The following is a 24292-nucleotide window of genomic DNA, read 5'->3' on the forward strand; positions in this document are numbered from 1 at the left end:
TGAAGGCACACAACAACAACAACAACAACAACAAACCTCTATAAGAGAACACAGTAGTCAGGACTAACAATACAACTGAGGTCCAGCATAGTTGCAGAAGCTCCTTTTTTCCACTAAAAATCCCTGAATGTTTGGACAACACTTCCCCAAATTCACTGGCCATGGAGCGTTGGGGGATTCTGGGAGCCATAGTCCCCCTCAAAATGGAAACAATCTAAGTTCTGGTTGAACTGTCAGCCCTTCCAACCCTCTTCCACCATTTTGCACCCTGCATCAGCCCCCAAGGCCTCTTTTCAGCCGCTGATAACATGTTGCAGCTCCATTGCATTTTGCACAAGGGTATCTTTAGCCAAATGAACCCTTCAGGCTTCCAGCAGATGGGAGACAGGCAATTGTGGAGTCATTAAAGGCAGAGCAAAGAGGAGGTGCGGCAGAGAAGGCTTCAGGTAGAGACTCCAAAAGTAGGCACGCAAGGCGTGGAAAATTCAGCCAGAAATCTGTCGGTTGCGCTTTTGCTCAGCAGTGGCAAGGAAAGGCAGATGAAATCTGCCAGATCCTAGAAACAAGGACTCATGGAGCTGGAAGGAGTGACAAAGGCAATTTAGTCTAACCCCTTGCTATGCAGGAATACACAGCTACAGCACTCCTGCAAAGTGCCCATCAGTGGCATCACTAGGGTTGGTGTCACCTGGTTTGATAATTCATAGTGCCATACACACCCCATTGACCTCTTCCCATCTCACACCATACAGAATGCTTGGTAATTTTTTTTGTACTGATGTTACTCATAAATCATAGTTTCCACACATCACTGAATGTAATGGTAACAGCTGTGACATAAAACATCTGTTGTTGTTGTTGTTGTTGTTGTTGTTGTTGTTGTTGTGGGCCTTCAAGTCCTGTTCGACATATGCTAAGGCAAACCTGTCATAGGGTTTTCTCGGCAAGTTTCTTCCGAAGGAGTTTGCCATTGCCATCCTCTGAGGCTGAGAGAGTGTGACTTGGCCAAGGGCACTCAGTGGGTTTACACAGCCGAGCCAGGATTCGAACCCTGGTCTCCAGAGTCCTAGACCAACACTTAAACCACTACGTCAAAAATAAAAAGTCAACTAAGGCAGATATTTGGGGAGCAGTGGTGTCACCCACCCTTTGAGATTGTGACCTGGTCTGGCTTGCACCCACATCCCCTAATAATGTCCCTGGTGTTCATTCAGCCTGTTTAAAGACCTCCAAAGAAGGAGAGTCCTCCACCTCTAAAGCAGTCTATTCTTCTGTCAATCAGCTCTTACAGTCAACAAGTTCTTCGAGATGTTTAGGTGGAATCTCTTTTCTTGTCATCGGAATCCATTGGTTTGTCCTCTAGTCTCTGGTTCCGAAGAAAACAAGCTTGCTCCATCTTCTATGTGACAATTTAAAAGCAGCTGCAAAAGGAAGAGTGTATTAGGACCGTCTCTGTCAAATCGGGATTGTTGGAGAGGGCAGGTCATGAGACTCTGGATGCTGCTCTGTGTTTCCAAGACTTTAAAAAAAAAAGCTCTTCCAAAGTTTCCAAGAAAGAAGGAAAAAATTGCAGCCAATTGGCAGAAATATGAGATCAGCCTGTGGCACATTAGGAAGAAACAAACTGCTGGAAGAAGCACATTAGTAAGAAAGAATTGCTCAAATATGCGCGAGGAGCATTGCACTAGAGAATTTGTACCTCTCAAAGCTACAAACCCCAGGATTCCACAAGAAAGGGAGGGAAAGTGAGAAGAGACAAACCAGGACATTTGAGAAGCAGGTGAAAAAGTGGGAAGATAGAGGATGATTTGGGACCTTCCCTGCCAAAACCGGGACAGTTGGAGTCTATATCACACTATCGCTTTGCTGCCATGCGGTTCTTCCGCTCTTGTAAAGTGGGACATGAAAAGTTCATTTCACCCCAGGTTAGGAAGGCTGAGAACTGGAGTACAATGAGTCCCACAGGATTTGGGAAAGAAATTGCATGGTGTTAAAGGGATTTGTGTTTCTGGTCTCTGCGCATGGCTTGGGAGGGGTGCAAAGAGATAAGAGTCCATGTCAGCAGTTCTGAGTCCCTTCTCTCTCTCTTCCCGGCTCTTCTCCTCCCTTAAGGGCTGCACTGGAGACACAGCAGTGTAGGAGCCTGGATTCTGCAGATGACTTCCATGGGCAGCTGTCAAGACCCATCGCAGTCTCTCCAACCCACCCACCCTCCAAGACCACAACTCCCACCTCATCCATCTCTGCTCTTCTGAGCTGATGGGCAAAACTCAAATCCATCCCCTCTTCCTCCAGTTAATGCCATAAATCAGCTGCAATGGCTTCTTCTGCATTAGCCGAAACAATGTGCAAAGCAAGGAGGAGGAAGGAACAGAGGCAGAGCATGTGGGCAGGAGTGGGGCCTGGGAGAAGGAAGCAGGCAGCATGGAGGCATTGCTGGGTCGGCGGCTGGAAAGTCAGCCCGCATGGCTGAGGGAAAAGGCCATGGTTTAGTGTGGCAGGTTCTCGCAACAGCAACAAGGGGGAGTCGAAATTCATGACAATCAGGAAATATCTGAAAACCACTTGGTGTTCGGGCCAAATGCCCAAGGAAAGCATTGACTTCAGTTTACTTAGGGGCTCTACACATAGCCGCACCTTTTTCAGCCAGATCAGGGCTGTAGCAACCACATGCCGCAGCCCCAATCTGGCCTTTCCAGGGCACAAAAAGGAGCTGCAAAAAGCCGCTTCTTTTTGTACCCTGGAAAGGGCGCAACAGCCATGGCGCCGTGCCTATATGGTGCTCCTTCATTGCTGCATTGTGCGCACACAGCGCCAGAGGAGTGCGGTGACACCGTGAATTTCAGGAGGCCTTTGGCAGCTGCGAACACTCCCCCACCACCGTCCCGGAAGTGCAGGGTTTTTGCATGAATGTGCATGCAGCAGCCCCGTGCCACAGAGAATGGCATTTAGCAGTGCACATTACACAACCATTGATTGCCAAAGTGGGGGAAAGTGTGATAGGAGATGATGCCAAACCTGTATGCTTCCATTCTTAAACTAGCACAATTTTGGCAGGAGGGCAGGCTGGATGAAGACTTTTGTTGTTTCTTCCCTTATCCTGTAAAAAACCAAATGTCCCTGTGGAAGAGACCTGTGGAACACAAAAGCTTGCGCAGCCGACTTTTGTCATGTTTGGGCCAATCCCAATAAAGGTGACTCCACTAACTTTTCTGGACTTACTGGTTTGTCCTGGGCAGACTCAGTCGCAGTGTGTTCTGGCACCACCTAATGGGCAAACCTCTCTCTACATCAACTATTGTGTGCTTTCCAACATATGGGGAAACTCTCGTGGGGTTTTCTTGGCAAGATTTGTTCAGAGGAGGTTTGCCATGGCCTTTCCCTTAAGTCTGAGCGCAGTGGGCTTCCATGGTCTAACACAGAGCACACACCACACAGATCACCACACAGAGATCTGTCTCGAGTCCATAAACTCTCACACAGCAAAGAATGCAGACAGCCAAATGTCAGATCTTAACCAGGGACAGCCTACAGGTTACTACGTTCATTTGTGAAGGCCTATAGTGGTTTGAGTGTTGGACTATGACTCTGGAGACCAGGATATCATTCCCCACTTGGCCATCAAACCCACTGGGTGACTTTGGGCATGTCGCACTCTCTCAGCCTCAGAGGAAGGCCATGGCAAACCCTCTTTGAACAAAACATGCAAAAAAGCCCCATGAAAGGTCCACCTTAGGGTTACCATAAGTCGGAAATGACTTGAAGGCACACAACACACATCAGCTTGCTGTCAGGAAGCCATGGCAAAGGCGCTGAGTTTGGGCAAGTGACCTTCCACCTGATCCAGCTCAGCAATTCTTGCAGCGTCTGCTCTCAGAGGAAGTGGCCCTGTCTGGGGAACCCCAGTCAACCGCAGCAGACAGATTCTGCTTTCTGAATGCACACCAGCTGCAGTCGAACAACAACCACCCAGTTCTGTGTCTGGTGCCACCGCTGAGCAGGCAGACAGAGCAGGAAGGAAGGCAACCTTTGCACCAGCCTTCCTCCCTTTTGCGTGTTTATCATTCAATGAGCCAGTGTGTGCTGGAGTGGTTTGAGATGAGGGTTCGAATCCCTCCTCAACCACAGAAACTCATTGGGCAAGTCACATTCTCCCAGCCATAGGGGAAGGCAAGGGCAAACCTCCCCTGGACAAATCTGGCCAAGAAAACCCCATGATAGGTTCACCTTAGGATCACCATAAGCCAGAAACAACTTGAAGGCACACAACAACAGAGTGTCACCCCCACTTTGGGTGTCCCCTGGTGCATCCCACACCTTTGCATTCCCCTGTCCCAACCTCTGCTAGAACCAGAAAAATACATACATGTCTTATTTTTTATTTCACTGAAGAGAGATGAACTACTGCAAAATAAAAAGGATGCTGCACAAATCAGGCAGAGACAGAATGCCCCAAGGATGCATCACAGCGGTGCAAGAAAGGCTTCCTGTCTCTTTTATTATCTGTGAGTCTCTAGAAGGTACCCTGGGGCCCAGGACCATCAAGACAGGCCTCCCACCTCTTCCCAAGTCACAGACGCCAAGAGCACACAAGACCTGCCACTCCAAAGTCTCTCCCGCTCCTGGTGTCTGCCATAAGAAAACCATCAACACCCACGCTCTCTCGCACCCAAGACAGCCTTTCCTTCAAGGTGTCTGTCACCAGAACATAGTCACTCATGGAACCCTCTCTGGGGAGGACTAATGACTGAGATATTTATTCATAGAGATATAATGATGAGCGATGAACTATTTCTTCCATCATAATATACATGGGCCCTTGGTTTGGCTGGGTTTGGTTCCAGGACCTCTCATGGATACCATAATCCGTGGATGCTCAAGTCTCATTAAATACAACTGGTGTAGGGAAATGGTGTCCCTTATATAAAATAGCAAAATCGTGGGTCAGTTTTTGAAATGTATATTTTTCAAGTCGCAGATGTTTGAATCTGTGGATAAAGAATCCATGGATATGGAGGCTTAATTGTATGTTACAGTACATGTTTTCATTTGTTGGTGGTGAGTTTAGCTACCTTTAGGTTGACATTGACCCATGGCGACTCTGTGAATGAGACTTCTCCAAGACATCTTATTCTCAGCAACTCTGGTCAGATCCTGCAGACTCAGAGCTGTGTCCTCCTTAACTGAATCTATCCACCTGGAATGCAGTCTTCCTCCTTTCCTATCCCCTTCTACCTCACCAAGCATTATTGCCTTTTCTAGTGAATCATACTAGAAATCATACACATCTTCTAATGTGGCTGAAGTATGGTAGAAAATATATGCATACATAACTGAGAGTCACACATAGGTATGTCTACAAAAGGACTCCAGCAAAAACACCATTGGTGTACATGTGCAGGATTGCATCAAATATATTTACTCCTTTCTGTAAACCTTTCTTGTTCAAAAGATGGTTATCTCCGTCAGCCCATGTGCCATGTCAAAACTGCAAATCTCCCTTTTGATCTTTGGACTCACCAACCTCATTCCCTGGTTTCATTGAACCAATGGCCGAACCGTTGAGGCTGAGTGCCACTGAAGCCAGGGAGGCAGGGTTCATATAGGAGGCAGAAGGGATAGCCATCTGAAAAGGGCCATTTGTAGCCCTCCTTGGCCTTTACGAGGCCCAAATAAACCTTCGACGCTTGGGGAGATATGATCTGCCTGAGAACTCCCCCTGAAGAGATTCCTTCCAGGGTCTGGAGACAAAAGCCAGCCAGGACTGGAAATGATGCAGACAAGAGATGGTAATAAATGACTAGTGTGTCCTGCCTGGGAATCAACAGTTCGATCCCTGGAGCTTCAATGTGATGAGAAGAAAGCCCAGGAGGCAGGCAAAGATAAGGCAGCTTGCAGCAAAGGACAACAAGGCAGGAAAACAGGACAAGGTCCAGGAGGCAGGACTGGCAGGGCACCTGGGTCCCTTTAGTAATAGCCATCTTTGAGACTGGACCCGAGTCTAAACCCAAATCCATTTATATTTCATATACACCATATTCACACAGCCAGAAAGGCAATTTTATACACAATATTTTTAAGAATCGTGTGCAGGAAACAAAGTGTACACTGAACTGTCAGAAAGCAAAGGTGTCACTGTCTCAACCACCCATGAAAATAGTTTTGGTCTGGGGGATGTTTTAAATTTCAGAATCCAGATAAGGGAGAGTTAACCTGGGTCCTTAAATTATACTAACTGCAGAATGACTACCATTTAAAAAAGTAAAAGAAGTCAAACCACTGAAATCATTTAAAAAGGCAAAAAGCTGGATCCACACAAAGATTCAGATCAAGATCATATTCAGTCGGAGCACAAAGTTTCACCAGCATACAATTATTATTATTATTATTATTATTATTATTATTATTATTATTAACTTATAGCCCACCTTTCCCCCAAAGTGACTCAAGGCAGCTCACAAAACGTAAAACAAATGCAGGACGCACACAAACAAGCGCACAAATACTTTGGTAGAAAGAAATGGTCAAAACGCAACAATCAACTGAAAGCCATTTAAAAAGGTGCAAGACTGGGAGCTATTTAAAAGCCACTTTAATAATAATAATAATAATGTTTATTTATATACCGCTTTTCCAAATTAGTTCAAAAGCAATATTTTGATTTTAAAATATTTAAAACTTTAAAAGTGGAAAGGCAGAAATGAGTAGAAGAAGATGCTGTTACAGAAACAAGGTGCTGCGTTTCAGAGAGAAGGAATAAAATGCAGGAGGGGGGTGGTAAAAAGGGAATTAAAATTTGCAGGTAAGATCTTCCTTGCAGATATTCAAACAGAGATGAGATGGACACTTCTCTAGGAGTGGGTTGGCAATGGGTTGGAACAGATGACTGCTGAGGTCCCTTCCAACCATATAATTCTATGATCAGAAAATGAAAGGAGGAAGGAAAGGAGGAGAAAAGATGAGGCAGAGAGAGAAACTAATCTAAAATCCGACAGAGCCTAGACAGGGGCGACTAAAAAAAAAATAGAAAACAGAAATAGTCTACCATACCTAGCCCTGCTTAGTTATTCCTTGCTGAGTAACATCCCCACCAAAGGTGCCTGTGGCTTCCCTGACCACCATGACATGCAAAGAAGTTCCACAATCTCATCTTCTGGAAGAACGAAAACAAAACAAAGCCTTCAACAAAACCAGGTCTCTTTCAGAACAGGTCACAAACCAGAGTACAGTCTGGAGAAGGAAGTCCCCAACCAAACTCCTTTCCCACTCACCCAAAGGCCCAGACCTGAGAAATCCTGGCCCCCGAACACTGTCCGTCTCTGACCCCCAATGGCTCTTTGTGCCAGGAAAGTGCGGAAGGCAGTGCGCACGGCTGGACACACCTCCAGTCCCACCTCTGACCGAGGGCATAGTTTCGCACTGCGTGCATGACATCACCTTCTGCCAGGTGTTTCATCACCGCTTGGGAATTCCTCTTCCAACCTGCCTTCTTGCACACCTGAGCGGTGCCACTTTCCTTTTCCCTCCCTCCGCTTTCCAAACCTCATGACAGGAGAATCCCTTCCATTTGCCCCGGCAGAAGTTTTAGGCATTTTTATTTTCATTACATTACAAATGGAAAGCTCAGAAAGTGGTATAAAAATGGGGGACCTGGGCCATCCAGAATACATCGACCATCTCCACCAGACAGGAAAGAAGCCTTTGGCCCGACAAAAACCCAAGAAGTCTTGCTGCAGAAACAACGACAAAAATGACCATAGGTATGAAACCCTTCTTGCTTGGCTGTGATGCTTCAGGGCCCTTTTGGCATTAATCTTCTGCCATTTCACTTTTTCAGCTGCTTTTAAAATGTCCCGCTTTCTCTCCTCCTCCTCCTCCTTTGTCCTCAGTTGCTGCAAACCGGGTTCTAAGTGCAAAAGTAGGAATTGAGGAATTGTTGGAGTTGTACATTCAAGGCAACCCTAATAGACAGGGGTGAGAGATGCTTCTGGATCTCCAAGTGATCTTGGACTGCAACTTACAGCATCCCTCTCCAATTGCTTATGTTGGCTAAGGCTGATGGGAGTTGTTGTCCAATACCTTAGAAGGCCACAAGTTGCCTAGCCTTCCTTACAGGGTGGATGGGACCAATTGGGTCGCTCCCTTGCAGCCACAGAGACAAGATCCAGGATCCATCCATCCTTCTTTCTTCCTAAAGTAAAAAGGATGCTACAGGATGATTTGGAGCGTTTCAGAGGGACTCAAAGCTTGGCAAGCTATTTTTTTAAAAAGCCTTCATTCCTATTGCTTTCTATAGTATGTGAAAAGCTGTCATCCTTAACTGTAGCACTGCTTGAAAAGTAACTTCTGGCAATGCCCGCTGTGTTGATTTTGACTTGGATGAGATTTAGGATGAATAAGAAGGTGCAGAGAGCTTGGGAAATTTCTAGCAACTTGCCATTTGTTGTTGTTGTTGCTGTGTGCCTTCAAATTGTTTCTGACTTACGGTGGAACCTAGCTTGGGGTTTTCTGGGTCACCCAGCAGGTTTCCATGGCAAGATGAGGAATTGAACCCCCTTCTCATAAGGGTCCTATGCTCAAACCACTATGCCACACTGTCTCTCTCCTAGCAAATCAGCACCTAAAATGCCATTAGATCAGGGATTTCCAAACTTTAGTCCTCCAGGTGTTTTGGACTTCAGCTCCCAGAAGCCCCAGCCAGCTTGGTCATCAGTCAGGAATGCTGGGAGCTGAAGTCCAAAACATCGGAAGGACCAAAGTTTGGGAATCAGTGCATTAGATCAGTGGCATCCTGGGAGATGGTGGCAGAGGGGCAGTGACCCAGCCCCAGGGGTCCGGTGTGGTTGCAACCATGCTGAGGACCAGATGGAAGGGAATGTTGTGGTTGCTGGGCAAAGGAGAAAGGGATGCAATGTCCTTTCTTGCTTGCCCAGAAGCTGTGCCCATCTCGGGTGTCACCCAGTGTGGTTTGTACCCCCTGCACTCCCCTAATGAAGCCATTGCATTAGATGCTCTTTGGATGTTAACTAGAAAGGCTCCCTTGCCCTACCAATACAGTAGCTTGATTTCCTCTTGTTACTTTTTGTTAGTATCTTTAAGTGGAAATTGTGGAAGGATGCTTCTGAGCAAACTGGTAAAACCTGGGGCTGGAGCTGTTCCGCTCAAGGTGGAAGCTGGCCTGGTGGGATTCTCCCTTCTCAAAGGTTTTCTTCCCCCAGAAAAGTGGAGGGAGAGGAGACAGGAGCCTCATCTTGTCAAGCTTGCTTCTTGCATTCAGAGAGCATTTATTTGGACAGCTAGCAAATTTGCATTAGTGTTTATTCACAGGCAGACATATGCCACCGTTAATTAATTTAATTAATTGACTATAAAAAAGCCTGTGCATAATTGAGAAAGGCAAAAAAGAGGACGTGGGAAAAGGAAAGAGACTATGTGCCTGAATATGCAGTGAGTCCATGCTCAGCTTTCTTCCAGGAGCGCGCTGAGCTCCTGGACAGCTCTTGGCTTCCATGTGAGTGAAGAGTTGGAAGAGATCTTCCAGAGGAAGGCCACCAAAATGGGGAAGGGTCTGGAAAGCATAAAGCCCTAGGAGGAGTGACTTAGAGAGTTGGGTATGTTTAACCTGGAGAAGGTTAAGAGGTGATATGAGAGCCCTGTTTAAGTATTTGAAGGGATGTCATATTGAGGATGGAGCAAGCTTGTTTTCTGCTGCTTCAGAGAACAGGTCACAATGGAGCAATGGATGCGAATTACAGGAAAAGAGATTCCATCTCAACCTTAGGAAGAATTTCCTGATGGTCAGAGCTGTTCAAAAGTGGGGTGGAATCTCCTTCTTTGGAGGTTTTTAAACAGAGGGTGGATGACCACCCGTCAGGGGTGTTTTGATAGTGTATTCCTGCATGGCAGAATAGGGTTTGACTGGATGGCCCTTGGGGTCTCTTCCAACTCTAGGATTGTATCCAGATCAATCCACTGCCAACCTGTGCCCCCCTTTTCCTGTGCCATCCCCAACCCAGCCTACCTATGATGTGCCATTACACCTTCTCCTTCAAAATAAGAAGGATGCTTAAGGGAGGTCAGGGAGATCAACTCCCCAATGTCTCCCCACATCCCCAAAAGCACGCTTCCTGCCAAAGCACCCCATTTCTGGAGCCAAGATGGTGCATGCTAATTGGCCAATTACTCAACTCCCCCATGCAAAGTAGTTACAGAGAAATAATTGAAGCCTCAAACAGTGACAAATGGTTCCTGGATGAGCAAGTAATGCCAAGTCAAAGTAATTATCTTTGGGCACTTCTCAAAACCCAGCGTTCCTTCCGATATTTTATTTATCGGAGTTTTGCCTCGCGGCGGTAATACTACAATTAGCCGGCTTGGCGATACACACAGGGCGGCACCTCAAGGGAAAGGCGCATTAATGTCAGCCTGCCATTTCTGGTCAAAGCGACTTGCATCAATGCACCTGCCAGCCAAGGGAGACTTCTAACCAAGTACCTTCTTCTGAAAGGAATGAGATCAGGGTTAGGACTGGGCAGAGCTAGGGAAAGATGCTTTGGGGGGGATTCTGGGAGCTGAAGTCCCCTAAAAGTAACTTTTCCAAGAGCTGGGATTATCCACATAGCTCAGTCTTCCACAATGTATTTGGAAATCCCATCACCCTCCAGATGCCATAGGAACTGGTGAGGAAGCCTGGCAGTTGCAGTTTAATACCCTCTGGAGCGACTGGAGGGCCACTTGATTCCCATTGTTGCTCTACAAGGGAGGGAGGGAAAGCTATGCTGGCCGGGGGAATATAGGTGTTGTAGTCCCGCAAAATTAATTTCCCCCAGAAATGGAACTGGAATGATAAAAGTAATAGCAAAAAAAGTTGTTGTTGTTGTGTGCCTGCAAGTCGTTTCTGACCTATGGCATGATGTGCAAGCGCAATACCAATGATGGGATATGTATCCGCAACGCACGATGTGCAACCCCAATGCAAAGTATAGGATGTACAACCGCAATGCAAAGTATAGAATGCATATCAGCAATGCTTGGTGTGCAACCACAGTGCAAAATATAGGATACACAGCCCCAATGCATAACCACAATACAAAATATAGGATGCACAACTGCAGCACAAAATGTAGGCTGCACAACCGCAATGCGTGGGGAACCACAATCCAAAATGCAGGATGCACAGCCACAATGCACAATATAGGATGTACAACCAAAACATGTCAAGCACAACTTGCAAAGCACAATATATCAGCAGAATGCATCTGTTGTGCAGTGGTGACTTTTTGGCTCTGCATTGCCAGCATGACTTGAACATACCTACATCCCTAAAAGAAGTCCAGCCCTTGCTTGTCAAACTGCCCAGTACACCTCTGGGATTTGGGAACGCTGCAGGGCTGTTCCACAGAAGATGCGCATGGATTAATATGGCTGCCCTCTGTGGCATTTCCCAGCTGGAGTCCCTGCTCTCCCCTTCGTAAATTGTGCTATGTTTTAAGGAATTTGGAGGAAAATCAGATGCAGGTCAGAGGAGAGCATCCAACAGGATCAAGAGTTTGAGCCTGCAAGCTGTTAGGAAGAATAGGCTGAAGCAACCACCAAGGCAATGTTCAGCTTAGGGGAAAGAAGATTATGCGCTGAGGCCATTTAATGATACTCTTCAGATTTCTAAAGGGCTGTCACAAGAGAAGTGGAGAGCCATTATTCTTCCTTGACACTAAAAAATCGGACGAGGTGCCATGGGTTTTCTGTTATACAAATGGGGATGGAGACTCAGATAGCAGTGGAGAAAATTTCTGGCTGTTGAAAGGAAGGGAGCGGGCTTGTTTAGTGCAAATCTGAACATTTGCTCTTCTAGACATTTGGACTCAACAATGGCTCCTTTTCATCCTGGAGGGAAGTGACCAGTGGGGTCCCACAGGACTCTGTCCTGAGGCCAGCGTTACTCAACATCTTTATCAATGGCTTGGAGGACACAATTGGGGGCATCAAATTTGCAGATGACACCAAATTAAGAGGAGTAGCTAATACCCCAGAAAACAGGATCAAAATTCAAAATGACCTGAATAGACTAGAAAGCTGTTTTCTGCAGAGATAATTATTTTCAGCGTAAGAAAATAATATTTGTGTACAGAAGCCATTCTTTCCTCTGCAGAAAAATAGTATTCCTGTTTCCTAATACAATGCCCATATGTGAATTTTGCATTGAATACGTCTCCACCTGCAAATGGTCTTTGAAAACTGGGCAAGGTTTTCAAAACGCTCGCCTGAAGCCGGGAGAAAATTGCTAAAATTACTCATTGCTTCCGTCAAGAAAAGAATGACTATTTCTCCTCTCTGAAGGGCCTCCTTCTCTCAGTGCTTTATAGGAAAGCTCCAGCAGAATGAGGAGTTTTGCTAGATGTCCAATGTTAGGTTACGTTCCTCGTCCGATTCATAGAATCAGCATCCCAAAGTGATATTTGGAGGCCAGTTACAAAAGAAAGGGAGCTGTATACATCTCTGGAGGAGCTGGTGGCTCCAGATGCATTGGACTGCAACTCCTATCGTCCACATCTTTATTGAGGGAAGACTTTAGGATTAGCTCATGGCTGTGGGGGGCAAGAAGACGTCTTCTTCTGGACCTGCTTGCCTCTGATCCCTTCTCCCTCCAGATCCTTCACACAAATGCGCCTAGCTAAATGCTCACCATGTATTGCTGGGCGCATCATCCCCTCTTGTCCTGTCCTGAACCCAGTACAAGGGAACCCTGCCCTACCTGCCCCATTGCTCACAAGCCATGCTTAGCCACACCATTCAAAACAACAGCAGCAATACAAGACCAACAGGGGAAATTTCTATGCATCTGCAGCTCCTTTTTTGCACAGATGTGGCCCTCCAGGTGCCACCATACTACAACTCCCATCCTCCCCGTCCACTGTTCCTGAGGGTGGCTCCTTCATGGGGTCTCCATAAGTTGAAGCTCACGTTGTCAAGTGTCCCTAAGTATAATAAGGAATATCCCTTATTTGAGGGACAGCAATATTATTCCTTACAGGACTGGCAGGTGTCCCTTGTCCTATGGGCTGACTCTTATTTGAGGGTTGGAAAGCTTTTCTTTTTATCCAGATGGAATGAGATGCCCCCCAAACCCTGTATTTTAAGGTGCGGAGGCCCTTCACAAAGGCAAAAAAGGTGTGCGTCGCTTCATTTATGAATGTGGAAGATATGTTAATTTTGCAGAGGAAGGCACGGCTGAACAAACTGGGATCAATACTTCCATTTGGTAACTCAGCAGGACACAAAGTTGTCAATAGCAGCTTCCAGGCTGTCAGTCGTGAAAGTCATGAAGTTTGATGGTCCGTTGCGGTTATTTTGGAAACCTGACGACACCCGGTCAAAGCCCACTTGATGGGAGAAACATCACAATTCCTTGTGCGTAGATGTGTGCATTCAAGTCGCAGCTTGACATATGGCGGCACCATTAATTTCCTAGGGTTTTCTTAGGGAAGGAATCCTCAGAGGTGGTTTTAAGCCAGTTCCTTCCTCTGAAATACAGCCCCCAGCACCAGAGACTCCTTGGCAGTTTCCCATCCAAGTATTAACCAGGGCTGACCCTACTTAGCCTCCACGATGAGGCAAGATCTGGTGCCTTTGGGGTATTTTTCTCCCCTGTATACAAATTCCAATTCTTTACATCCTGAATAAACAGCATCAGCATAATTCCAGAGAAGGGAATAATGTCCAAAATCCACAGTATCTTTATTGGCCAACCAAAATGCATGTCGCAAGCTTTCAAAGCTCCATTGGCTTCTTCACCAAGGCAAGTACTTTGCTATATGGCCAACACAACTATCCCTGGAAATGTCCTCCAGAGACAAGAGCTTTTAAACCAGGAGGGAAAATGGATGGAGACCAGCTATAGATGCAAGCTTCTTACCCATCTTAGGTCAAAGAAGTAGATTCCAACAACCTATAGCCAAGCTGACTCTGTTGGGTAGCCCCCTGCCTCTTTTATTACCCTTCTAACCACCCTGTCTATCTGTGGAGCCCTTCAATGCTACCGTCCTAGAAAAAACCCAATCCAAATGCTGGGTAGTCACTCATCAAAACTCCCACCTCCCCTCCTTTTATTTTCCATTATCAAAATGTCCGCCAAGCTCCATTAAACGCCGCAACAATGCAAGACACGCTGCCAATTTCATTAGCGCGCCGAAGGTGAGCAGAGTCATCCCTCTCGCTTGGTATTAATTAGTAACGGCGAGGATTTCTGTCCCTTCACCGCCTCTCTGCAAACTGGATTACTCCGGGGCCCTGGATGCCTCTCCCTCCAACTCCCCTTTACCCTCCTTGGCTGGGGATTATGGGGCTTAAGATGCCAGGAAAGCTGAGCAGCATTTTGATGAACCAGTCCTATAGAGCCAGCATGGCATAGTGGTTTGAGCATTGGACTATGATCTGTGGTCAGGATTTGGAGTGCGGGCAAGATGGCAAAAGTTAAGAGACTGTCCAGGAGATGCTGCAGCAGTTTGCTTTTGCCTCAACTGACTGGGAAGGACAAGATTCCTCCCCTCTTCTCTCTCCATGTCTCCTCTCATTGCACTCCTTTCTCCTGAGCTTAATTCAGCTCCTGCAAACTGAGTTCAAAGTGCAAAATAGTTTGCACACAGTTAACTCTAGGAGGGAGAGGAGAGTGCAGAATCCTGCCCCTTCCCAGTTGGCTCAGGCAAAAGCAAACTGCGGCAGCCTCTCCTCACTTATGTGTTTTCCCTCATTCATTACTTTAGCCTTCTTGACCACACTCTGATGTTGCTTGGTTTGCATCTGTGCAAGTCTGGATGGCACGGTTTCAACAAAGCCAATTTGTTTAACTTGGAACAACACAGTGGCAGAGTGGTGCCATAATTCGGGGCCTTTCGGGAGCCTTAAAGGCCAGAGATGCAAAGCTGAGGGAAATCGGTTGCTAGTGCAATTAGAAAGCATATGCATTTGCAGCTGGGCACCCAACACAACCCAAAATGGCTTTGGAGGGAGTCAGAAACCAAGGATGACATGCTTGACCTGTTTCTTGCCTCCTCCAAAACCCCTGGCACTGCCAAGAAAGACACCAAGTCAACACATGGGCAGCGGCTGTTGTTGTTTCTTCCTTCAATGCCATTATCAGCAGGCAGGGCGCATGGAAGAAAGGAAGGCTGTTGAATTTGTCTTCAGAAGAGAGAGATTGGACTGTCTGGGTCAGATAACGTCAATCTATGTTGGCATTCTTTTCCTATCAATAGGCAGGAAGCAAACACTCTGCTTGCAAACGACAGACTCTCCAGCCACGGCCATTTGGCAGGGACAGTCCAAATAACGTATCTTTTTGGTCCTGAAACCCACATAGAAAGCCCCCTCAAATTTGTAAAAATACCATGATTCATCCCCACAAACACATCAGAACCCTAGCCCCAAATGCATCCATTTTGCGCTGCAGAGTCCCTCTCAAAATGGAGGCCAGAAATTTTTCCCGTTGCCATTTTGAGAAGGCCTGTAGAGGAAAATGGAAGTTTGGGGGCTTGCTGTGGCGGCAGAGTGACCCAAAATGTAGGGCATTCAAGAAAAATGAAAGGCATGCCAAAAACACAAGCTGAAAACACAAATATAAATGTAGACACATGCTTCTTAGTCATGATCAAAATGGAGGACATTTTGGAATTCCACCTGGACAGACGGTTGAAATGTAGGGCAGGAAAAGGAGGACAGGGTCACCAGACATTCTCCTTTTCCAGGGTATGTTCTACATTTCCATTTTGAGCATCACTGAGAAGCATGAACGTCTATTTATACAAGTGTTTTTAGCTTTTGTTTTCTCCTTTAGCTTTTATATTTCGGCGCCTTGTCTTCCTTTGGTCACCCAGGAGGAGCACCTCTGGTCATCCGGTGTGAGTGGCAGCGAGATATGGCCTTCCTTGGCAGCTATGCTAGCTGGGGGATTATGGGGGCTGTAGTCCAAAAAGGTCACACACATATTCCCTGCAAGTACAAGAGATGGTTATTTGCCTTTATATCCAGAAACATCAAGCTGGGCTCCTGTTGGAGAGAAAGGAAGATATCAGGTGAAATGGCCTGATCCAACAGAGCTCAGCTTGATCGTCTTATATTCCAGGAGACACCAGAAACATCATAATCCTTTCCCTGGTGGCAGCTGAATCATCATTTTACAAATGGCTAGAACAATGCCAGCGCTAAGCTGGCTTCAAGGCTCTCGGGAAATTTCACACGGGAGCAACGTCACGATACGGCGAGCGTTATTGCTTACCTCCAATCCTCTCTGATTCAGCTTTTGTCAGACCCTGCCTTCTGGCTTCCATAGTCGTGATGATATTCCTGCAAAGCCACGACGTCAATGGGGCTCCAAGGAGGAGGTGCTACCTTCCCAAAACTCCCGAACACCGCGAGGCCTTCAGAACGATCCGGAACAAATACGTAAGTAAGATGAGAAAAGGAAAACCCAAAGACATAGACCTACATCTTGTTCATTAAGCCATGGTCATGGTCTATGTTATGGAACTTTATGTATACAGTGAGGCCTCCGTATCCATGTCTCCTGCATCCACAGATCCCACCATCCATGTCTTGACAATATTCCAAAAAAATCCAGAAAGCAAAGCTTGATTTTGCCACTTTATATACATCTTACTACGCCATTGCAGTGCTGTAGACTCAAGTCAATTGACTCGGACTTAAGTCGGGCTCAAGTCGCTTCAATGGCTTGCCTTGGACTTACCTTGGCAAAAATGACACATTGACCCAACTTGACTTGAGACTTGTATTATTTTTAGTGCCTGACTTGCTAGTGCCATTCACTTCGAGCAGCAGGCAAGATCCCATCCCCAAACGCAGGGTGCATTTCCCGGAAAGGAACAGCAAATGTGTTAGGCAATGGGCTTGAGGCGGAAGGATCCTTCTAAAGCTTTCCAAAAGCTTGAGAAGTCTTCCTTCTGATATGCCATGGAAATAAGATGCCAAGCAGACCTCAAACCCCACCTCAAGCCCATTGCCAAACACACTTGCTGTTCCCTCCAGGAAATGCAGCAGGCCTCTTTTTTTCTGTTAAAGGTTGGTTCACAGACTTCAGACTCGACTTGAAAGTAAGTTGCTAGGACTTAAGACTCAACTTGAGACTTGAAGGAAGAGACTTAAGACTTGGACTCAATTACATCGCTGTGCCATTGTATTCAATGGGACTTGACCGTCCGTGGATTTTGGTATCCAAGGAGGGTCCTGGAACCAAGGGCATCATTAGGGGCATGCTGGGGCTGGGGACCGCACCAGGTGATACCTCAGAGGGGTTGGTACCTGGTGTGCTGGTGGGACCAGGCTATGTTTTGGGTAACTAAACACCTGGAACCAAACTCCAGCAGAATCAAAGGGCCCACTATACTTCACCTCATAGCTTAAGAACCCTGACAGCGTATGCAAAGATGCATAATGGAACATGGGCAAGGGCATCTGATACACATCAGAAAGTCCTGATGCACAATGGCTGCAATGCTTATCAGTCCCATTGTGCATCAGTCCCATTACTCCCCTACGTAATAATGTTATGGCATCCCCTTGCTGAAAACGGACGTCTTGAAACTGCTCCGTTTTATTTCCTGCAGACGTAAGACCACTTACAAAGCCCCCAAATGAATTTCTACCATCATCATATCATTATTATTATTTCTTACCTGCCTCTCCCTATGGATCGAGGCACATAATACCTCTTTAAAAACACATGACACCACTTAAAAGAGCATAGAAAACCAACCCATATTGAAAACAATCAATGTTTGCTTTATAACTCACAATATAAAAAATCATTTGGACAGACCTGCAGGAAAAGATTAGTTGTTAGTGCTGTTTTAACCCAAGACAATGTATCCAGCTGTTGAATCTCTTCAAGTAGCCTTATTAAATCCACTGGATTTACCTGAGTGTGGACTCACCATTCAGCAATAGATTCAGGGCTGGGGCTAACCAATAGCATTCCAGCTTCTCTCCTTCCTTGGTGGATTGGACTACAACACCCATCATCACAGGCAGCATTGCCAAAGAATATGTCTTTTTATTTACTGTTTTTAAAGTCCGGAAGCATCCTCAAGGGCTCCTTGGAGACTGGAGTACTGAATGGTAGAATAGAAACATTCTATTGCATTTTCTATCCTTTACAAAAAAAATCCTTTAATAATACATAAAATAAAGATTTTGTTTTCCTGGCAGTTCTGGCAAATGGGGCAAAGTGCGCATTGAGAGATGAGCGCAATCCATCTGGAAGCCCATTCTCTCTTTGACAAAATGCAATCTTGTTGGGAGGCTGAACGCTAAGCAAAGGAGCAGCCAGAAAACTGGGGGTGCAGAAGAGAATTAACCTGTTCTTTGCTATGGAAAAATGCCTCCCCACCCACCCACCCACCCACCCACCCTTTAACTTTTGCCTCCATTTCTCAGACATTGCTGTGGGTACGGACGGAGAACAGCCTTGAGAAATATGATGTACTGGACATTCTCACCATACAGAATTGGTGCAATTATACCTTACAGGGCAACAGAATCACCAGATCTCTGAAGATGCTTCTTATCTGCAAACCTTCCCGTTGTCCTGGTTTGGCAGGGACAATATGGGTTAATCCTCTGCCATCCCACTTTTTTCGGCTGCTTTAAAATATCCTGGTTCCCCTTCCTCCTTTGTCCTCAGCTCACTTCAATTGCTGCAAACAGAGTTTAAAATGCAAAGTTAGTTTGCATTCAGTGAACTCAGCAAGAGGGAAAGAAGAAGAGGGCAGAGTCATAACCTTCCCTGCAAGATCAGGCAAAAGCCAACTGCTGCAGCCTCTCCTCACTTGTGCATTGTCCATCATTCATAACTTTTGCCGTCTTGACCAGATTACCTGGCCACACACATTCTGGTTTTCATCTGTGAAATATTGGAGGGTACGGCATTGAGATACTGACAGTGTTCCTGTTTGAAACATGGCAAATATTGCACATCTCTTGCAACTTCTCGTTCTTCCTTCTTCTCATTCCAGGAGGATTTGAGGTTCAATGAGGTGGAGCCCTGGAACAACTGCTCCGAGAAGTACCTCCAGCGACCCAAAATGGAGAACCTAACAGTAAGTACTGGAGACTTATTGGAAATCAGCCCAAAGACTGATGGAGTCAGCCCTCTTTTGAAGGTCCAAAGGGACAAAGTTTCCCGTGAGCCTTGATTCTACCCAATAGCGTTTGGTGTGTATCTACACTGTAGAAATAACACAGTTTGACACCACTTTTAAGTGCTGTAGCTCCAACCTCTAGAATCCTGGGATTTGTCATTTTGTAAGGTCTTTAGCCTTCTCTGCCAAACATGGTAAAACTACACAAAAATACAAATCCTGTAGGATGGAGCCAGGGCACTTAAAGTGGCACTAAACTGCATTATTTCTCTCATGGAGTGGCGGATATCACCCCTTTGAAAGAGGGAAACCATCTCTAGATGGTCCAAAATGTTTGTTTGTTTTCTTTCACTTACACACTTGTTTCATGTATTTCCACATATTCACGCATTTTCTGAATGCAAACTTTACTGGAACGTCTTATGCTATGAACAGCTATGAAAGAACGGGTCCTGAAACATCTCTCTTTTTTCTTCCTTTTTCGTTCTTTCCTTCCTCCTCCCTTCTTGCCTTTTCGCTTGCTTGCTCTCCTTGCAGAAATGGGAGAAGCTGGAAGCCCTGGAGCTGGAACTGAACCTCTTCATCCCTGTCTTGCAAAACCAGAGTGAGCCCACTTTCGGCAAAGAGACCACACAGGTCCTGGATTTCTTGCTGCCTTACAGAGAAAACCTCAAAACCTGTGTGAGTATAAAAGCTCAGTGCAGAATATTTCTCTCTTTACCCACCTTACCGAACCAGGGCCGGCCCTAGCGTTTGGACAGATGGGGTGATGCCCACCTGACCCCCCACAAAACCTCCCAAATTCAAACAAGGAGATCCAAGTGGTACTTAAGACCTGTGAGGGACTTGGCGCCAACTCTACTAACCTCTTTGATGTCCTATTTGTAACACTGGGCCCTTTCACGCTAGGCTCCGGTCACACCTTAAACTGTTGTGGCTGCGTCCTATAAAATCCTGGGACTTGTAGTTTGATGAGGAATTTAGAGTCCTAGCCCTGCTCCCAATAGCAAATCCTAAGATCCCATGGAAATTAAGTGGGGTCAAATGGCTATAACCAGGGTGGTTTGGCCACTAAAAGAAATCAGGACTTGGAGCTGCCGCAATGCAGAATTAATGGCAGTTAAAGTGGGATCATAGTGCTATAACTTGGTCACGGGAAAGGGTCCCACCCTCAGTAGACATTTGGCACCATTGTGCTTGCACCTCTGTGTAAAACCCATTGTCCCCTGCTTCTCCTGCGCAGATACAAGATAAACCTCCCCACCATAAGGAGTCTGGCTACCTGCCAAGGTTTAAAGAAGAGCTGCAGAGGTTTAATACCAGCAACATTGAGGTGAGTAAGATGGAAACAGGGACACTTGTGGCCAAGCAACAAATAAACAAGGAACACACACGCACACACAAGCTAGGAGAGGATGCAGCAGTTTGCTTTTGCCTGAGACTACAGGGAAGGGCTACTTGAGTGACTTTTTGCACTTTGACATCAGTTTGCAGCAACTGAAGTAAGATGAGGATGGAGGTAGGAGGAGGAGAAAGAAACCGGGACATTTTAAAAGCGGCTGGAAAAGTGGAATGACAAAGAATTAATTGGGACAGACAGATTGAAACTGTTGGAGGGTATGCACTGACCAACATTTTGCAAATGAGGACAAAAAAGAAATGAAATTAAAATAAAATAAACCACTTCCTCCATAGAAACCCTCTTCTACGGATTTCAGACATACTCTTAAAGAGGTTGCATTGAGCAATGGCAGATTATGGCTAGTGGCCATAATGTAGCCATTGCTTCATAAAAGGATTTAAAAAGGAGGAATGAATATACAGTTGGCCGTCTATATTTGCTGGGGTTTGGTTCATGAATACCAAAATCTGTGGATGCTCAAGTCTTATTATATAGAAAGGTGGAGTAAAATGGCATCCCTTATTTAAAATAGCAAAATTAAGGTTTGCTTTTAGGAATATATTTTAAAGCATTTTCAAACCGTGGATGGTGGAATTCGTGGAGACAGAATCCATGGATATGGAAGGCTGACAATATTGATAAGTTGGCTGTGGGATATGGAACCTCCACATGCAGTGGAAGTCCATCTGTGATTATCAGATGCTGTGGACAAAGACCACAGGATAGCCTTTATCTTCGCCATGTCCTTCTCCTTCAACAGCCTTGAGGTGGTTGGTGGCTTCTGTGCCAATGGGACCATAAGACCACTTTTAGCCAGAGCTTTATCCAAAGCATGAAATTCTGCCCCAGAATAGGTTCTTCACTTTGCAGGACTCCTTTAAAAATTAGTGCTAAATTGTAGAGTGGGTTCTGCATGCGAATCACACCAAGACCAGCATGGGTGGATCTCAGAGGCTACCTTCTGGGCTGAATCAAGGTTTAGTCCAATCTACCAAAGCTTCACACTCACTTTCCTTTCCTTTTCTCTTCCTCCCTAGCAATCTCTCAAGTGCCTCGAAGAAGCGGTGGGACTGAATATCTACAGCCTGCTGAAGGATATGACTCAAGTCGGCCCCCTCCACCACCATCATGGTCAACACCACCAACACCAGCGTCCAGCCAACTGAGCTGGGCCTAGATTTGGCCAGACGCTTTGCTTCCCTGTTGCACCCAAAGATCCCCCAAGTGCCACCTTGTCCTTTGCCGCATTGACCCAAAACCAGCAGCATCCCAACCAGGAGCAGAAGAACATCCTCTGGCCTTTTTCAACAAACGTATTCTCTGTCAAGCAAAATACTTGACACCTCTTCCGTTAGCTCTCCCCAACCCATGAGCCTTCCAGAACTACTAAAACTCCCAACATCCCCAGCCAGCATTGCGGTTATGGCCGCTCTTCAGAGCTGGGGGCAACTTTCTCTATGAATATGCATGCAACCTGTTTCGCTGCAGCTGTCATATTCATATGCAACATGTTTCACTGTTACTGTCATGTTCAGCTGCTGTCCTGTTTAGATGCATAATGTTCAGCTACTGCTGGAAGCATGCTTAGCTGCTGCTGCCAGCATTCCCTTCCCTTTCCCTCTCCCTCCTTTCAGGACAGGGAATTAGGGGAGGGGGCATCTGGCAATCTTGCTCGCTGTTGCCATAATGCTTAGCTGCAACATGTCCTGCTTGCCTGGGAGTTGTAATCCAATGCATCTAGATAGCCCCTGGATTGGGGAGACCACAATAGTTCAGAGCTGAGCTTTGGGCATTGGAATTGGTTTTCCTGGGACGGCTGAAAAGCTGACTTTTGGTGTGTCCCCAGTCTTATTTATGTTTTCTATTCCAATAGTCCCCCCAAAAAGGCCCCGCACGGCCCTTGGTGTAAAAGCGACCCACATGCTGCGTCTTTTGGGCTGCGTTTTGCCCTCGAAATGCAATTCTCCTCTGGCAGGAGATGCATTTTTTCCCCACCAAGTGCCTTGAGACAGTGGAGCAAATAAAGTGTGTGCCGGCGGCAGCACTGTATATTGTGATGGAACGCTATTCCAAGAAAAGGGCTGTTTTATTTATGTAATTTATTTTAATTTCCCCGAGTCTGGAATTAATAAGTTCAAGAGGAAGGGAGGGGAGAGTCATTATTTAAAGTGGATCGTGTTCATAAAATTGTTATTTATTCATGCTTCAGCCTCTGTTTGCCTGGAACGGCTATTGCTATTATTATTACCATTATTGTTTTAACAAAGAGAGAAATTGTTAACAGTGGAAACTCAATCATTTGGAAGGACTGCGCTAAGGCTGCCCCCTGCTGGAGGCGCTGGCTTTTGCAGGCAACACCGCCATTAAAACCCAAGTATTTCAGCACAATTTATTTGTGGGTCGGTCAGCCGTGGAGGAACAACAACAACAACAACAACAACAACGAGCAATGGATTAAAAATCATTATAATAACATGATTAATGCTTTTATTGCAGAAAAGTCCACTTGAAAATCAAGGATGACAACAGCTAAAACAAATGTGAATTTGTGACCACTGTTAACAATTTGGGGGTTCAGGAAGAGAAGGAAAGAAGGATAATTGTGTCCCTCATGACTATTTTCTCATGGGATTTATTTGTATTAATATTTATTAATTTTTGTACCATGTCGCCGAAGTTAATGTGTATGTTGCTGCTCTGTTGTGATACCCATGTTAATAAATTATTAAGCAAAAAGACAAACAAACTATTGCATCTTATGCATCATTATTGGAGAGAGTCTGCTCTTATTTTGGGAAGGTTGCAAGTGCAAATTGTATAGACACCAATCAGGCTAAACTGGGGTGGGCAAAACATGCGCCAGAGGCATCTTGGGACCCTTGAGACCCCAAAGGGCATCTCCTTCATGATCCTTCATCACATACCCTGCAATTGTCCCAGTCTGGGAAAGACAGTCCCAATTAATCCTCTGCCATCCCACTTTTTCAGCCACTTTTCAAATGTCCCAGTTTCCCTTTGGTCCTCAACTTAATTCTATTGCTGCAAACTGAGTTCACGGTACAAAAGTACTTTATACACAATTATCAAAGTTTGCATCCATTGCTCCTAGTCTCTGGAGCAGCAGAAAACAAGCTTGCTTCTTCCTCAATAGGACATCCCTTCAAATACTGGAACAGGGCTATCATGTTTTCTCTTAACCGTCTCTTCTCCAGGGTTGCATCCATTGCTCTGGGTCCTATTCTCTGGAGCAACAGAAAAGAAGCTTGCTCCTTCTTCAATACGACATCCCTTCAAATAAACAGGAATATCCTATCGCATTTTAACCATATCTTCCCCAAGCTAAACATCCACAGCTACATAAGTGTCTCCTCATAGGGCTTTATGGTTCCCAGACCTTTCACCCTTTTGGTCACCCTTCTTTGGAAAGACTCCATTCTTGTCCATATCATTCTTGAACTGTGTTGCCCAGCAAAAGAGTGATTTGCCCACGTTCGGCCCTTCATGCTCCAAACTGCTGCCCTTTAGTGTGCAAATAGTCTCCGTAATAAGAACTACCTGGCCATAAGAGCTGTTCAACAGTGGAAGACGTTCCTTTGGAGTGTGGTGGAGTCTCCTTCTTTGGAGGTCTTTAAACAGAGGCTGGATAGCCATCTGTCGGGGATGCTTTGATTGTGAGTTCCTGCATGGCAGAAGAATGGGGTTGTACTGGATGGCCCTTGGGGTCTCTTCCAACTCTAGGATT

At 45.9% G+C, this 24292-nt stretch overlaps 1 protein-coding gene across 1 annotated transcript; it reads left to right on the top strand.

Moving 5' to 3' along the window:
* The first annotated feature begins 6714 nt into the window (after positions 1-6714).
* LOC149304660 (uncharacterized) lies at positions 6715-21716 on the top strand. Its single transcript, XM_089479095.1, has 6 exons — positions 6715-6802; positions 16292-16437; positions 19023-19106; positions 19686-19829; positions 20392-20481; positions 21588-21716. Exons 1-6 carry the CDS (start codon positions 6715-6717, stop codon positions 21714-21716), a joined length of 681 nt encoding a protein of 226 aa, XP_089335221.1.
* Positions 21717-24292: the final 2576 nt, after the last annotated feature.

The sequence above is a fragment of the Sceloporus occidentalis genome, unplaced genomic scaffold (assembly GCF_023333645.1).
Source record: "Sceloporus occidentalis isolate IW3139 unplaced genomic scaffold, rSceOcc1.0.p SCAF_13, whole genome shotgun sequence".
NCBI classification, from domain to species: domain Eukaryota; kingdom Metazoa; phylum Chordata; class Lepidosauria; order Squamata; family Phrynosomatidae; genus Sceloporus; species Sceloporus occidentalis.

What these genes read in the sequence shown, in the direction of transcription:
- LOC149304660 (XM_089479095.1), top strand. Translation starts at nt 6,715, where the DNA reads ATGCTGTTACAGAAACAAGGTGCTGCGTTTCAGAGAGAAGGAATAAAA. An exon ending in CCAAAATGGAGAACCTAACA is followed by an intron (nt 19,107 to 19,685) that starts GTAAGTACTGGA and finishes CTCTCCTTGCAG; the next exon opens with AAATGGGAGAAGCTGGAAGC. An exon ending in TTAATACCAGCAACATTGAG is followed by an intron (nt 20,482 to 21,587) that starts GTGAGTAAGATG and finishes CTTCCTCCCTAG; the next exon opens with CAATCTCTCAAGTGCCTCGA.